Source organism: Leptinotarsa decemlineata, unplaced genomic scaffold, assembly GCF_025532065.1.
Source record: "Leptinotarsa decemlineata unplaced genomic scaffold, Ldec_3_MD MMD2_tig00000008_RagTag_RagTag, whole genome shotgun sequence".
NCBI lineage: Eukaryota > Metazoa > Arthropoda > Insecta > Coleoptera > Chrysomelidae > Leptinotarsa > Leptinotarsa decemlineata.
This window is the reverse complement of record NW_027412537.1, coordinates 9,637,395-9,650,666: the sequence shown is the minus strand read 5'-3', so window position 1 is coordinate 9,650,666 and position 13,272 is coordinate 9,637,395. Positions and strand designations below refer to the sequence as shown.

The window sequence follows — 13,272 nt, the reverse complement described above, 5'->3', positions numbered from 1 at the left end:
TACAAGTGGTACAAGCTATTCACAGAAGGTCGAGAGAATGTAAATAATGATGTTCGCCTGGTCGCCCCGCCACATCAACAACCGATGAAAATGATGAGGAAGTGAAGAAAATTGTTATGGAGAATCGTCAAATCACTACTAGAGAAATTACTGAGGATGTCAGCATATCGATCTGAGCTTCATAAAGTATCAAAAGTTGCTGAGGTTTGTACAGTCTTCTGGTTCGGAACAGTATTCCAAGCTTTCGAGAAGCAGCCATTGCAATTCCAGCGACATGATTGTGCCAAGACATATTGGTGTCCATTTGAACCTCCAACAAACTTATCGAAACAGAAAGCGGAATTGTCTGTCCTGACATTATTTTATTCGGTTTGGAGACATTTATCTCGTTGGATAAAACCGATGTCTGAGTTTTCGTAACGGAAATTTTGGTCATGAAGTATGTGGCAGCGAAGTGCGTTCCTAAATTGCTAAACTTTGACAAAAAATACCAGCTCTGTTACGCCAGCAACGCAAAGTACGAAAATAGCATTTAGAAAATGTCAAAATTAGGTACTTTTTAGGTGTTTTTTAGGTACCGAAGTCAAAAATTAGGTGCTCTGTAACTTACACCGCAAGTCAATACTCAAAGTTGCTAGCAGTATGTGATGCTAGCAACGCAATGAAAATAATAATAAAATAATGAATGTTAACGGAACACTATTAGCCGCTAATTAAGTGCTAAACGGGAAAGATCGTAAAATTTTCTAATTAATAAACAAAAGCTTCCAATGTCGCTAAACAACAGATCTAGAAATCAAGTCTCTCGCAAACGAGGACGAATGCTGTATAAGTATAAACTAAGCGTGGTAATAAAGTGCTAATTTGCAAGAAATTGAGATGAAAACGTCCACGAATAAGCGAAAAAAAAATTCGAGATACCTGATTTAAGAAAAAAATAAACAATATGCAATAAAGTCTTGAGATACCCGTAAACCCCAAACCGAACCCCAAATAGATACCAAAAATTGCAACTTTTAATTAATTGGGTAATGATAAATATTCATTAATATACCTACAGGGCGTTTTTTAGTTGAACCCACTGTTGCACATAATTTTGAAACCAATTATAAATTTAACCTCGAATACCTATATTATGCATTATTTTCAAAAGATTTTCATGGTCCATATTATCAAATGCTTTCTTCGGGTCTAATGGAAGTACCCCACATTTTTTGTTCGAATCTAAATCTAGCTGGAATTGGGTTATGGTATTTAATACTGCGGACTCGAAATCCGTATTGCACATCATATAATCATTTTTTAAAGACATGTTATCCAATTTGGTACTGAAGAGCCTTACGGCAAGTGTCTTAAAGATATACCAGTGAGGATGACAGTGTTCCATGTAAGTGCAATTTGTTACCATTCATTTAAAGTAAAACTTATGTGAATGATATCTGATTTTTATTCCACAACGAATGTTTGAAATACAAACTGAGTAGAGAAAAGTATCTTCTGTATAATTCAGTGTTCATATATAAGTATTTATTTCGAAAGATTTTTTTTCTTTCGTGTAATTCAATGTTTATATGAAAGTATCTGTTTCAAGAGGACTTTCTTTCAGTTCGTGTCTGAAAGTTACTTCTTTGCATGATCTACACATCCATGTATAGAGTTACTCATTTCCAAATTGATTACTTCCTTCCTTTCTTTGGAAGATTCCCTCATCCTTTTTTGTATCAAGGTGGAGTAGTAGAAAGCCAAAAGCTTTCTTTCTTAAAAATAGTTATTGGTCTTTTTTACCTGCTTCAAATAATGATTTCACTTTGGTAATTCAAGAATTATTATGTATCACACCTTGATCTGAAATGGGTGCACGAAAATTCTAGTTTTCGGGAATAGAAAACTTTTGTCCAATTCAACCGACCTTGTACGTCTCACCCTTCCCAAGATAGCAATAGTGTAATCAGCTAAAAAACGCCCTTTATAATATACTCTAACTTTTTTATTGCAGAAAATTCTACGTCGTGAACACATCGGTTGGTCCATTGTCTTTCAAACTAGAATCCTTGAATGCAGACAATCGTTTCACGTACTTCCAATGCTTGACTCCGTCCGGCTGCATTCAGCCAGGAAAAAAATTCGACCTAATCTTCAACTTCACACCCCAAGAATTGGGAATTTTCGAAGAACGATTCGTATTCTCAGTCGATTTGAACGATTTTAATGCGCATATTTTCGTTGTCGGAAAATGCAGAGAACCCAATATTTACTTCACAAAAGCTCACATTGATATTAGCGCCACTTTATGGAAGAGGCAATCCGAAGAAACGGTTATTTTGAAGAACGAAGAAGAGATGGAGTTTGGTTTCAAGTTTCTCAAGTCTAGTTTCTACAGCGAAGATCACGAACAGCATTTAACGGTTTTGCCTGTATCCGAAATAGTTCCTCCGAAAAGTGAAGTTGCTATAAGGTCAGTGTTTTTATTTCACAAGCTTTCATTTAACTGGCAATAATTGTACGAGTATGTCAGTTCGAGTCAAATTTTGCAACAGGAAGCAGTTGAGCTTCCTTTATTGTCATTAAGAATAAATCTTTGGAGAAAACTTGTGAAAAATAAATATAAATGTAAGTATAGAAATATAAAATGTAAATATAAAAACACCTACAAAAAATTAAAGTTAGAACATACACTATAGTTCAACGTCGAAAATTAGTATCAACATGTTTGTGTGCAGATTTGTTTGAAAATATAATACACATATAAACATATATACTTACATACAGTGTGTCTCACTTCTCATGGAAACACCCCCGTATCTTCCGTAATATTCGAAGTAGAACGATGAAACTCTCAGGACTGATGGAAATGCTCAAAATGCACCTACCACCTGAATATGGTTGGCCAAAGTGATATACACTGTCCGCCACTCGCGATGGAACACCCCATTTTTACGGTAAAACATATTAGGAGGCAAAATAGGCTCAAAATTTCTTCAGATTCGTGATCAGGACTACCAACTTACTTTTCTCCTGAAAAAATTTCAGTCCTGAAAAATCCGAATTTGTCTCACTTCTTATGGAAACACCCCCATATCTTCCGTAATATTCGAGGTAGAACGATGAAACTCTTAGGACTGATGGAAATGCTCAAAATGCACCTACCATCTGAATATGGTTGGCCAAAGTGATATACACTGTCCGCCACTCGCCATGGAACAACCCATTTTTACAGTAAAGCATATTAGGAGGCAAAATAGGCTCAAAATTCCTTCAGATTCGTGATCAGGACCACCAACTTACTACGAATACACTTTTCTCCTGAAAAATTTTCAGTCCTGAAAAATCCGAATTTGTCTCACTTCTTATGGAAACACCCCCGTATCTTCCGTAATATTCGAGGTAGAACGATGAAACTCTCAGGACTGATGGAAATGCTCAAAATGCACCTACCACCTGGATATGGTTGGCCAAAGTGATATACACTGTCCGCCACTCGCGATGGAACAACCCATTTTTACAGTAAAACATATTAGGAGGCAAAATAGGCTCAAAATTCCTTCAGATTCGTGATCAGGACCACCAACTTACTACGAATACACTTTTCTCCTGAAAAAATTTCAGTCCTAAAAAATCCGAATTTGTCTCACTTCTTATGGAAACACCCCCGTATCTTCCGTAATATTCGAGGTAGAACGATGAAACTCTCAGGACTGATGGAAATGCTCAAAATGCACCTACCACCTGGATATGGTTGGCCAAAGTGATATACACTGTCCGCCACTCGCGATGGAACAACCCATTTTCACGGTAAAACATATTAGGGGGCAAAATAGGGTCAAAATTCCTTCAGATTCGTGATCAGGACTACCAACTTACTTTTCTCCTGAAAAAATTTCAGTCCTGAAAAATCCGAATTTGTCTCACTTCTTATGGAAACACCCCCGTATCTTCCGTAATATTCGAGGTAGAACGATGAAAATGCACCTACCACCTGAATGGGGTTGGCCAAAGTGATATACACTGTCCGCCACTCGCCATGGAACAACCCATTTTTACGGTAAAACATATTAGGGGGCAAAATAGGGTCAAAATTCCTTCAGATTCGTGATCAGGACTACCAACTTACTTTTCTCCTGAAAAAATTTCAGTCCTGAAAAATCCGAATTTGTCTCACTTCTTATGGAAACACCCCCGTATCTTCCGTAATATTCGAGGTAGAACGATGAAAATGCACCTACCACCTGAATGGGGTTGGCCAAAGTGATATACACTGTCCGCCACTCGCCATGGAACAACCCATTTTTACGGTAAAACATATTAGGGGGCAAAATAGGGTCAAAATTCCTTCAGATTCGTGATCAGGACTACCAACTTACTTTTCTCCTGAAAAAATTTCAGTCCTGAAAAATCCGAATTTGTCTCACTTCTTATGGAAACACCCCCGTATCTTCCGTAATATTCGAGGTAGAACGATGAAACTCTCAGGACTGATGGAAATGCTCAAAATGCACCTACCACCTGAATGGGGTTGGCCAATTCCTTCTATGTTAGCTTACCAACTTTTAGCCCAACTGTTATAGTTCAAGTAAACAATATAGTGCAACCTACCTTCCAACAGCTCCCCTTTAATAATATAGTTAGGGAGCTAACTAATTTCAATAATCATTTCTGATTATATGAGGATCACAATAACTGTATATATATATATATATATATATATATATATATATATATATATATATATATATATATATATATATATATCCTTTACTTTCTCCGCAACGTACAATGGTTAGTCGCGATCCTTTCTTTGCAGTGTGCGTACATATTCTCGAACCATCAGTCCACCCTTTCATAACTGTGTCGAGAGTGTCATATCAAGTTTCGTCCAAATAAAAAATTTGCCGTTGTTCTTGTCTATATTTAGTTAGTTATTCTAAATATTTCTTAGGCAATTCCACTATTCTTCTGCTTTCCATAACTGCTTGACGTTTATTTATTATTTTAAATCTAAATCCTAGTTTCTTTATCCAATTCTGAAGAGTTTTGTCCCAGCAACTCACGTTATGGCCGGAAGTATTCAATTTTTTCCTTGTGAGATCAGTTGTAGGAATATCATTGCTTTTGTAACAGTCGTATATTGTTTTTTTTAATGATTTTTTCAGATGAGCATCTAAAGGTTTTGGTATTTCTGTATCACATTGCGTCTTGTGTTCATAAGGTTTGTTTTTAATTATTTTACATACATTTGAGAAAGGAATGTCGGTCAAATCTGATGTTGCTTGTAATAATTTGTTTCTCTCGAAACCAATCTTGAGATGTAGATTCTTATATACATTGAAACATACTCTCTGAGTTTCAATATTCAAATGCATCCGAGTTTTATTTACTGGTATCTCTTTTTGCATTGTTCACCATCGCTAGTGAAATCGCTGTACTGGAAAAAGTATGCGTTGTTATCACACTCGTTATTACTATTAGTAGTTGTCCAAGGATACCACATTTCAAACAGATAACAAAAATTTTAAGTAATTATAACTGCACCTATCTCGAATTTTAACACTCAAATCGTGATCAGTTCCTGAACTGAACACAACGTCGATAACCATTTCCACATTTCCCGATTTTGTCACCGTAACATGACTTCAAATTTAATTTTATGACTATTCAGCCAATCATAAAACTCGGTTAGTAAAAATTATCCAATACGAACCGCCAATTCTTCAGTCCACGTGGACTAGTTCGTAGCGGCATTACTTTTCTGTATTGGTTTTTTAGCCTTTGAAAGTGCCGCTAACTTTAAGAGTGCATAATATCGTTTACTTCGACTATACACCATAAATCTCATAACGTACAATTCTTCCAGGGTTGTTTATAATGCAGATAAAATCGGTGAACACTATTTCAATCTCAAATGTGCCATAGAGAAGATGAAATCGCCGTTGAACATCAACGTTACCGCTAAATGTTTGGAAGTCATAGCATCGGTTACTTACATCAATAAAGAAGGATATGAAGTAGTCTTGGACGCGAAAAACGAGAATCGTATCGATCTTGGAAAAGTTAGCTTTAAAAAAAATCGTCACTATGAAATATCGATAATTGTTAATTTTCCAGATTGGCATCAGGACCAAACGCGAATTGAAATTTCAAATCTCAAATGCGGGACAGACAGGATTTTTCTACATTTGGAACTTCAATGGCAAATCTATTGAATATGCTTTGGAGATTTCTTCAGCAAAGTTAAAGGATTTCGTGAGGAGCGGTGACTGTTCCAGGAGTGATTTAGCCTTTGTAGCTCAGAGGAAATGTAGTGTAAAGGATTTCAAGATGAAATTAGAAGTAGGTGCCTTTGAAAGTGATTTCTATTGTCTAAAAATGGTGTTAGCACATTTGAAACCTGTAGGAAATAGTTGTCGCGCCCTTACGAACGACAATCCTAAACAGTCGAAACTTTTGCGATCTAAAGGTTAACGAGGTCTTATCTTTTAACGTGAGATTTTTAGAAAATCTATGAAACTATATATAAAATGGAAATAAATGTTACACATCTCAGTGGTGAAATGTTGGATACAAATTTTGAATCTGATAACACTTTTTCAGACAATGCTACACAAAACTATAACATTTAGAAGTGGGTATTCTAATAGATATGATGACAGTGAGTAAAAATCACCAAAATGATGTATTTATTTATTGAAACCCTATTAATCGATTTAAAAATACGTATAGATTGTATTATCATAAGCGAGATCAATAACATTTTGATTAAATAAAACTACAAAATACGGCTGACCGCCATGATATCTTGAACGAATGATATCAGAGCGAATTACGTCACGTTAAAGTAAACAAACGAATATGACATCTTGTATAATACAGCAGTAATACTCGACGCTAATTTTTTTCTGATATTCTTTGCGACTTGATATTGATTACAGTGACTTTTTTCTTCTGTTGTGTTCTCAAATCAAAATTAAAATAATGTGAATCATGAAACCAGGATTTACAATGGCAAACAGCGGTAATGTGTCTAGAAGCGACTTGTTGATGCTGCGAGAGTTTTTGGCACCAAACAAAGACTTTCGAATGGCAGAGTTTAGAAAAATTTAAAACTTTCATGTAAGTACAATGATAATATTTCTATAAAAAAGTCGAAAGCCTTTGAAAGATATTTATAGTTCAACATTAGAGGTTATGGTATTGAAATGGTATTTCGAAAACTACGTACTTACCACAAACTTCCACATTGATTAATTTATTCAAGGTCCTCCAACATATCTTATGGCAATGATGCAATATGTTACATACAGTTGAAATGGGAAGGAAATCTGTGCACATTAAAAGGTAACATAACAAAGGTGAAAGAAACGAAAGATGAAACCTAACCTTAAAAAAGTTTTTTTATTATTGAATTATTTCAATATTAAATTTTACAAAAAGGATTTGAAGCTTTATATCTTCTATTAATTATCGGCGAGCGCTTTCGACAGTTGGTAGTACTGTCATCTTCTAGGCACTCCTCAAACTGAACTTGTCATCCTGTCGTCTGCCTCTTTATACGGTCAGAGCGTCTCAACTCAGGTATTTCAGGTACTTTAGCTAAATTTGCCTGTATTTGTACTGCATCAGGTACTCTTCTTTGTGTTAGATCTTCTCTAGGAATGTGTATGGTTTTGTTTAATATATTGAATGTGAGGTCTTGTTGTGTTTTGATTTGTACTTGTTCCTCGATAAGTGATTTATGACTGTTAAATTTATGGATGTTCAAGTTTTCCCAAATGTCCATGCGGTTTCCCTTGTTGACTTGTTTTATGAGTTGTATGTTCTCTGGTGGTGGAATATTATGTTTTTTTTTGTATGGTGTGTGGTGTTGCGAGGTTTGATTTATATACTATTGGATTTATGTATGCCTTTTGTACTCATTGTACCTTTGGATTAGTTTTTTCTTGGTTTGGCCGATATAGAATTTGTTGCAGTCCGAGCATTCTATACTGTATATCCCGTTTTGGTCTTTGTCTTCTTCTTTTTCATAGTTGTTTATTTTTTGTGTTATCTTCGTGTTCGGCTTGTATGTGATGTTGATGTTCAGTGGTTTGAAGATGTTTGTCCATCGTTGTGTTGTTTGGTCTGTTGGGGTGGCTTGATCCTTGTTCTGTATTTTTTGTTTGATTCTGTTTTCTAGTTTATCTATTGTCTTTTGGGTGTATAGATAACACAAAAAATAAACAACTATGAAAAAGAAGAAGACAAAGACCAAACAGTATACAATGCTCGGACTGCAACCAAGAAAAAACCAAAGAAAAAACCAAACCAAGAAAAAACTAATCCAAAGGTACAATGAGCACAAAAGGCATACATAAATACAATAGTATATAAATCAAACCTCGCAACACCACACGCCATACAAAAAAAAACATAATATTCCCCCACCAGAGAACATAAAACTCATAAAACAAGTTAACAAGGGAAACCGCATGGACATTTGGGAAAACTTGAGCATCCATAAATTCAACAGTCATAAATCACTTATCGAGGAACAAGTACAAATCAAAACACAACAAGACCTCACATTCAATAAATTAAATAAAACCATACACATTCCTAGAGAAGATCTAACACAAAGAAGAGTACCTGATGCAGTACAAATACAGGCAAATTTACCTAAAGTACCTGAAATACCTGAGTTGAGACGCTCTGACCGTATAAACAGGCAGACGACAGGATGACAAGTTCAGTTTGAGGAGTGCCTAGAAGATGACAGTACTAGTAACTGTCGAAAGGGCTCGCAGATAATTAATAGAAGATATAAAGCTTCAAATCCTTTTTGTAAAATTTAATATCGAAATACTGAAAATAAAGGAAAATTAGTTGCATCATTCAAAATATTATTGAATTTAATCCTCGACCATGGTAATACTGGTTTATAATCTACACATTCAGGTAAAAATTACGTCAAAGTGATCTTCACAAAAATGAAGTTCAGTACTGGGCAACATAACCGCGGACCGGCATTGGTTTTGCGAGTAATCATCATTTATTTGTAGATTCTACCTGGAATTATAGTTATTATTTTTTCATTAATAAACGTATTATTATTGTTATAATTCTTTCCCTAAGGTTGCGATTGTCGAGCCCTATAGCCCGAAACATTTGGGGGTCGGCGTGCCAGCATCATCAACCAATGACCATTCTTTACACCGTGTGGTAAGTTATCATTGGGCCCGAAAATCATGTGTCCTGAGCAAGGGCAGTGAGCCAAGAATGACAGCCTTCTGCATCTGTGCGGCTAAGATGTTTGCCTCTGTGCGACAAGCCGGCATAATATTGAGATTCAATATTGAGTACATAGGGCGTAATTCCACCAAGGACTCCAAAAATCAGAACAACCTTGGCATAGTGGTCTGGATAGAGTCTGTGGAGTTCAAGGAGAAAATCTCGAAATTTTATCAGTTTTTCCTCTGTTTTTCGGACGATATTCCTCTCGCCGGGAGCTGAAAACTCCAAGAAAACTATACTACGTTTTGCTCTCATGGTCGAGAAAATCTACATCAGGCTTAATCCCCGAAGCCTCGATACATTCGGGAGGGCGCGCCAGCATTATCAGCCAACGACCACTCCCCAAACCGTGGGGTAAGTGAACATTGGGTCCGAGAATCATGTGCCCTGAGCAAGCGCAGGGAGCCAGGAATGACAGCCTTCTGCATCTGTCTGGCTAAGATTTCTGCCTTAGTGCAGCAGGCCGGTATGATTTTGAAATTCGAGAGTACAGAGGGCATCATTCCACCAAGGACTTCAATAATTAGAACAACCATCTTGATAGAGTGGTCTGGATAGAGTCTGCGGAGTTGGAAGAGAAAATCTTGATATTTTATCCGTTTCTCCTCTTGTCGGACGATATTCTTCTCGCCAAGAGCTGAAAACTCCACGACAAATATCGTCTTGCTCTGGTGGTCGAGAAGGACTACATCAGGCTTATTAGCGTGTATTAGCCTGATTCAATATCCCGAGGAGCGTAGAGCAACACCGATGTTTCGTCAATACCGTACGAGTGCCGTAGATGGTTATATAGCACTCTAAGGGCCGCGTTATGTCGATGGATATAGGTCGAGACCGCATATGCTGGACATGCTGATAGCAAATGTATTAGGGTCTCGGACGCCTCGCGGCAGGCCCTGCACCTTGTGTCAGGAACATTCATACCCATCACGCGACTGCGTTAGACTAGAGTGTTGAAGGAGTGCAGAGAAGGATCTGAACTCCTGTTGACTCTACAGGCTGTATCCAGTACCATTCTGTCATGTAGACACTCCAAACTCAAAAGTCCACGGCCTTCCTATTGTCGGGGGAAGTAAAGCCGTAGAACAGACGATTTAGGGTGCAAACTGAGTTGATACAGCTCCTTGCGAGTCCACTTCACTACTCCAAAGGAGTAGGGTAATATTGAAACGACAAGCAACTTTGTTCTTCCCCGACAGTTCCGATGACCAGATCTGTCGAAGTTTGTGCTGATACTTGCCGCGGAGAGAGTTCTTCTCCGTTGTTACCTCTTATGAATGTCGTTATTCCTTCCCGAGGTGAGTATACGTCTCTCCGGCATCCAAATGCTGTAGGATGCTTCCATCTGCGAGCTGCACATCCTCTCCATAGTCCCGCATCGTCCTCTTTTGAGATGGACCATTGCACATTTGTATTTCCCGAATTTCATACCGATAGCATGCGTGTACTCTTCCACCACCCTCAAGGGTGGTATTATGATTCGTTTGTTAATAATTCTAGTTATATTTGTGATGTGACCATTTCTTTTGTATAGGAACATTTCTTTGATGATAAACTATATATTTCGTGATGTGCTTGTTTCTAAATTTTTGTGTTTTTATATTAACTTGATTTTGAGAATAACGTTAAAATGCACTACTGAAAAATTATCGTCTGAAAACAATTCTAACGAATATAAAAAAGGTTTTACAAATATACCACTTCAATGCCTTGATTGGAAATTTCCCATTAATGATAAGATCCTCACTCCAGCCACATCTCTGACAGGAAATGTACTTTTTCTTCCAGATATCTTATGGACCAACGTATATCATAAAACTCAACGCATATGCTGCTGAAACAATGTGTAAATTTTCATTCATAAGTCATAACTTTGGTAATTGTCTGGTCCAGAAAGAATCATCGAAATACCATAAGGCAATTTTAGAATTGAAGAACTGTGAAAACAAAACCATTGTGTGAGATTTTTTTTTCAAATATGTCTTTTGTTTGAGTTTCGTATTGTCGAACATTTTGATAACCACAAATTTTCAGAGTGGAAAATTATTATGAAAATTCCGAGGACTTGACGGTTGATTTTAAGTCAGGAAAGATGACGCCAAATTCCCGTCTGACCATTCCGATATACTTTCATCCTAGAAAAGTTGGAAAATTCGAATTTTCCGTGCCCATACTCGTAGATTCTTCAAGGCGAACAGTAAAAATAACCGGAGAAGCGGTGAAGCTGAACATACAACTCGTCAACCCGAACGATAAATTCATCAATTTCGACTCCGTAAAACTCGGTCAAACTAAAAAATACCGTCTTCAAATCATCAACAAAACACCTACCGAAGTAAACGTCAACTTAAGTGTACTCGAGGAACATCCAATCAGGAGGCAACATGAAAAAATAGAACCCGAAATTAGGGTTCCAGAATTACCACCGAATCCAAAAGAGTACTAGAGTTTTTCACTCAATTTCAGTAAATAAAACAGTTCTTTCAGGTTATCTGTGAAACACAAAAAGGAGGCCAGCTCTGTGATGGTTTCAGATAAAAGGAGTACGACTCCGATAACTAAAAGTGAGGATACGATCAAGAAAGAAGAGAGGAGAAAAGTCAAGGAGAGTTCTGTTCATAGGTTAGGTAGTGTGTAAGAAAATAGTATTCAAATATGAATTGTATTATTATTTTTAGAGAGATCACCGTTGAAAATTTGATAGTGAACAAAGCTAAAAAGTATTTGCTAATTAATCCCAACAACTGCGTTCAGCTTGGTTTTCACCAGAAATATGAATTCATTGTGGAATTCAAACCTACCGAACGTATCGAGATGTCAGAAAAGGTTGGTTGGAATTTCAACTTATTTCAATTTAACTTTAGCTTTAATATTAATTAAATTTTCAATACAAATCATGAAATTATAAAACAACAACAAAAATTAATTGGCGCTCCGGGGCGACTTCATTGATTCCAGTGGCGCATTTGCTTTTTCAGCTGCAGGAAAACACGGAAAAATCTTTCTTAAAACAAAATGAAGGGTGTCTCCAATAAATTCAATACATCGCCGAACACTTAGTGACACGACTATCATCAAACTTAAACCAGCCGTTTCGTCTTTGACCAAATTTAACGCCAGAACCACAGTGAACAATGACTGCATGAAGATTATAATAGTGGTCTGCTAAATTGAAGTGTTCATCTATTTCGAACCTTCGTATTGTATAGGTACAGCCAATATTTCATGAGATATATTGGCTGTAATAGGAAAATTCAAACTGAAAGTGTGTTAACAAAAATAGGGTATTTCATTAAGCAGACCTATAGTGCTTGCCGTTGACAGTGATGGCCTCAAAGAAATATGGTCCCAAATTCGACAGTTTTATCAGCCAGAAATGAGCCTCATCGCTATATATGCTTTTTCGATGAAAATTAGGGTTAGGTTTATTCAGGCCGGCGTGGTCGAATAACCACGTGAAAGGGGCCATATATGTGAAAAAAAAACAAAAGGTCCCTCGAGAAGGAGGCGAACTTGATGTTTTTAAATGAACAAAAAATATTGGAAAAAACCAGGGGTGGCAGCACTGACTGCCGCGCTTCCTCACGAAAATTCCTGTCAACTCTTGACAAAAGGAAATTGGCCAAATGCGGTCGAAAGGGAAGTAACGGCCATACAAAGAAAGAGAGAGAAAACTACAAAAACTCAAGGCAAATTCAAATTTGGCCCTCCCCAAAACGACTTTTTGTCAGATTTGTAACTACCTGTAATAGGTTCTTATATTTTTCCAACAATGGACCTTTCGTCTGATAATGTGATAACCACTTAGGTGAAAACTACACCCCGTTTAATATTTTTCACAATTCTGTGTCAGTAGCTTTTATATCTATTACAAAAATAAGCTTATTTGTTTTCTGTCTATCCTGCAGTTTTTATCGCAAAGAGGCAACTAGATAAATTCCGAGCCCAAAAACGAAATATTTGCATTACAACTGAACTATTTTCTCTTATGCCTTATCTCTTGAAAAT

The 13,272-nt window shown here is 36.8% G+C and overlaps 1 protein-coding gene across 3 annotated transcripts in view; it reads left to right on the top strand.

The window, feature by feature from the left end:
• Positions 1 to 13,272, top strand: part of LOC111509109 (hydrocephalus-inducing protein homolog) — a 174,776-nt gene that overhangs the window by 138,415 nt on the left and 23,089 nt on the right. For all 3 annotated transcript variants that reach the window (XM_074171028.1, XM_074171027.1, XM_074171029.1), the window contains 7 exons: positions 1,997 to 2,455; positions 5,852 to 6,047; positions 6,103 to 6,327; positions 11,053 to 11,222; positions 11,299 to 11,703; positions 11,752 to 11,886; positions 11,943 to 12,090. In XM_074171028.1, the coding sequence (XP_074027129.1) occupies positions 1,997 to 2,455; positions 5,852 to 6,047; positions 6,103 to 6,327; positions 11,053 to 11,222; positions 11,299 to 11,703; positions 11,752 to 11,886; positions 11,943 to 12,090 (1,738 nt within the window). The remainder of the gene's footprint in view (positions 1 to 1,996; positions 2,456 to 5,851; positions 6,048 to 6,102; positions 6,328 to 11,052; positions 11,223 to 11,298; positions 11,704 to 11,751; positions 11,887 to 11,942; positions 12,091 to 13,272) is intronic.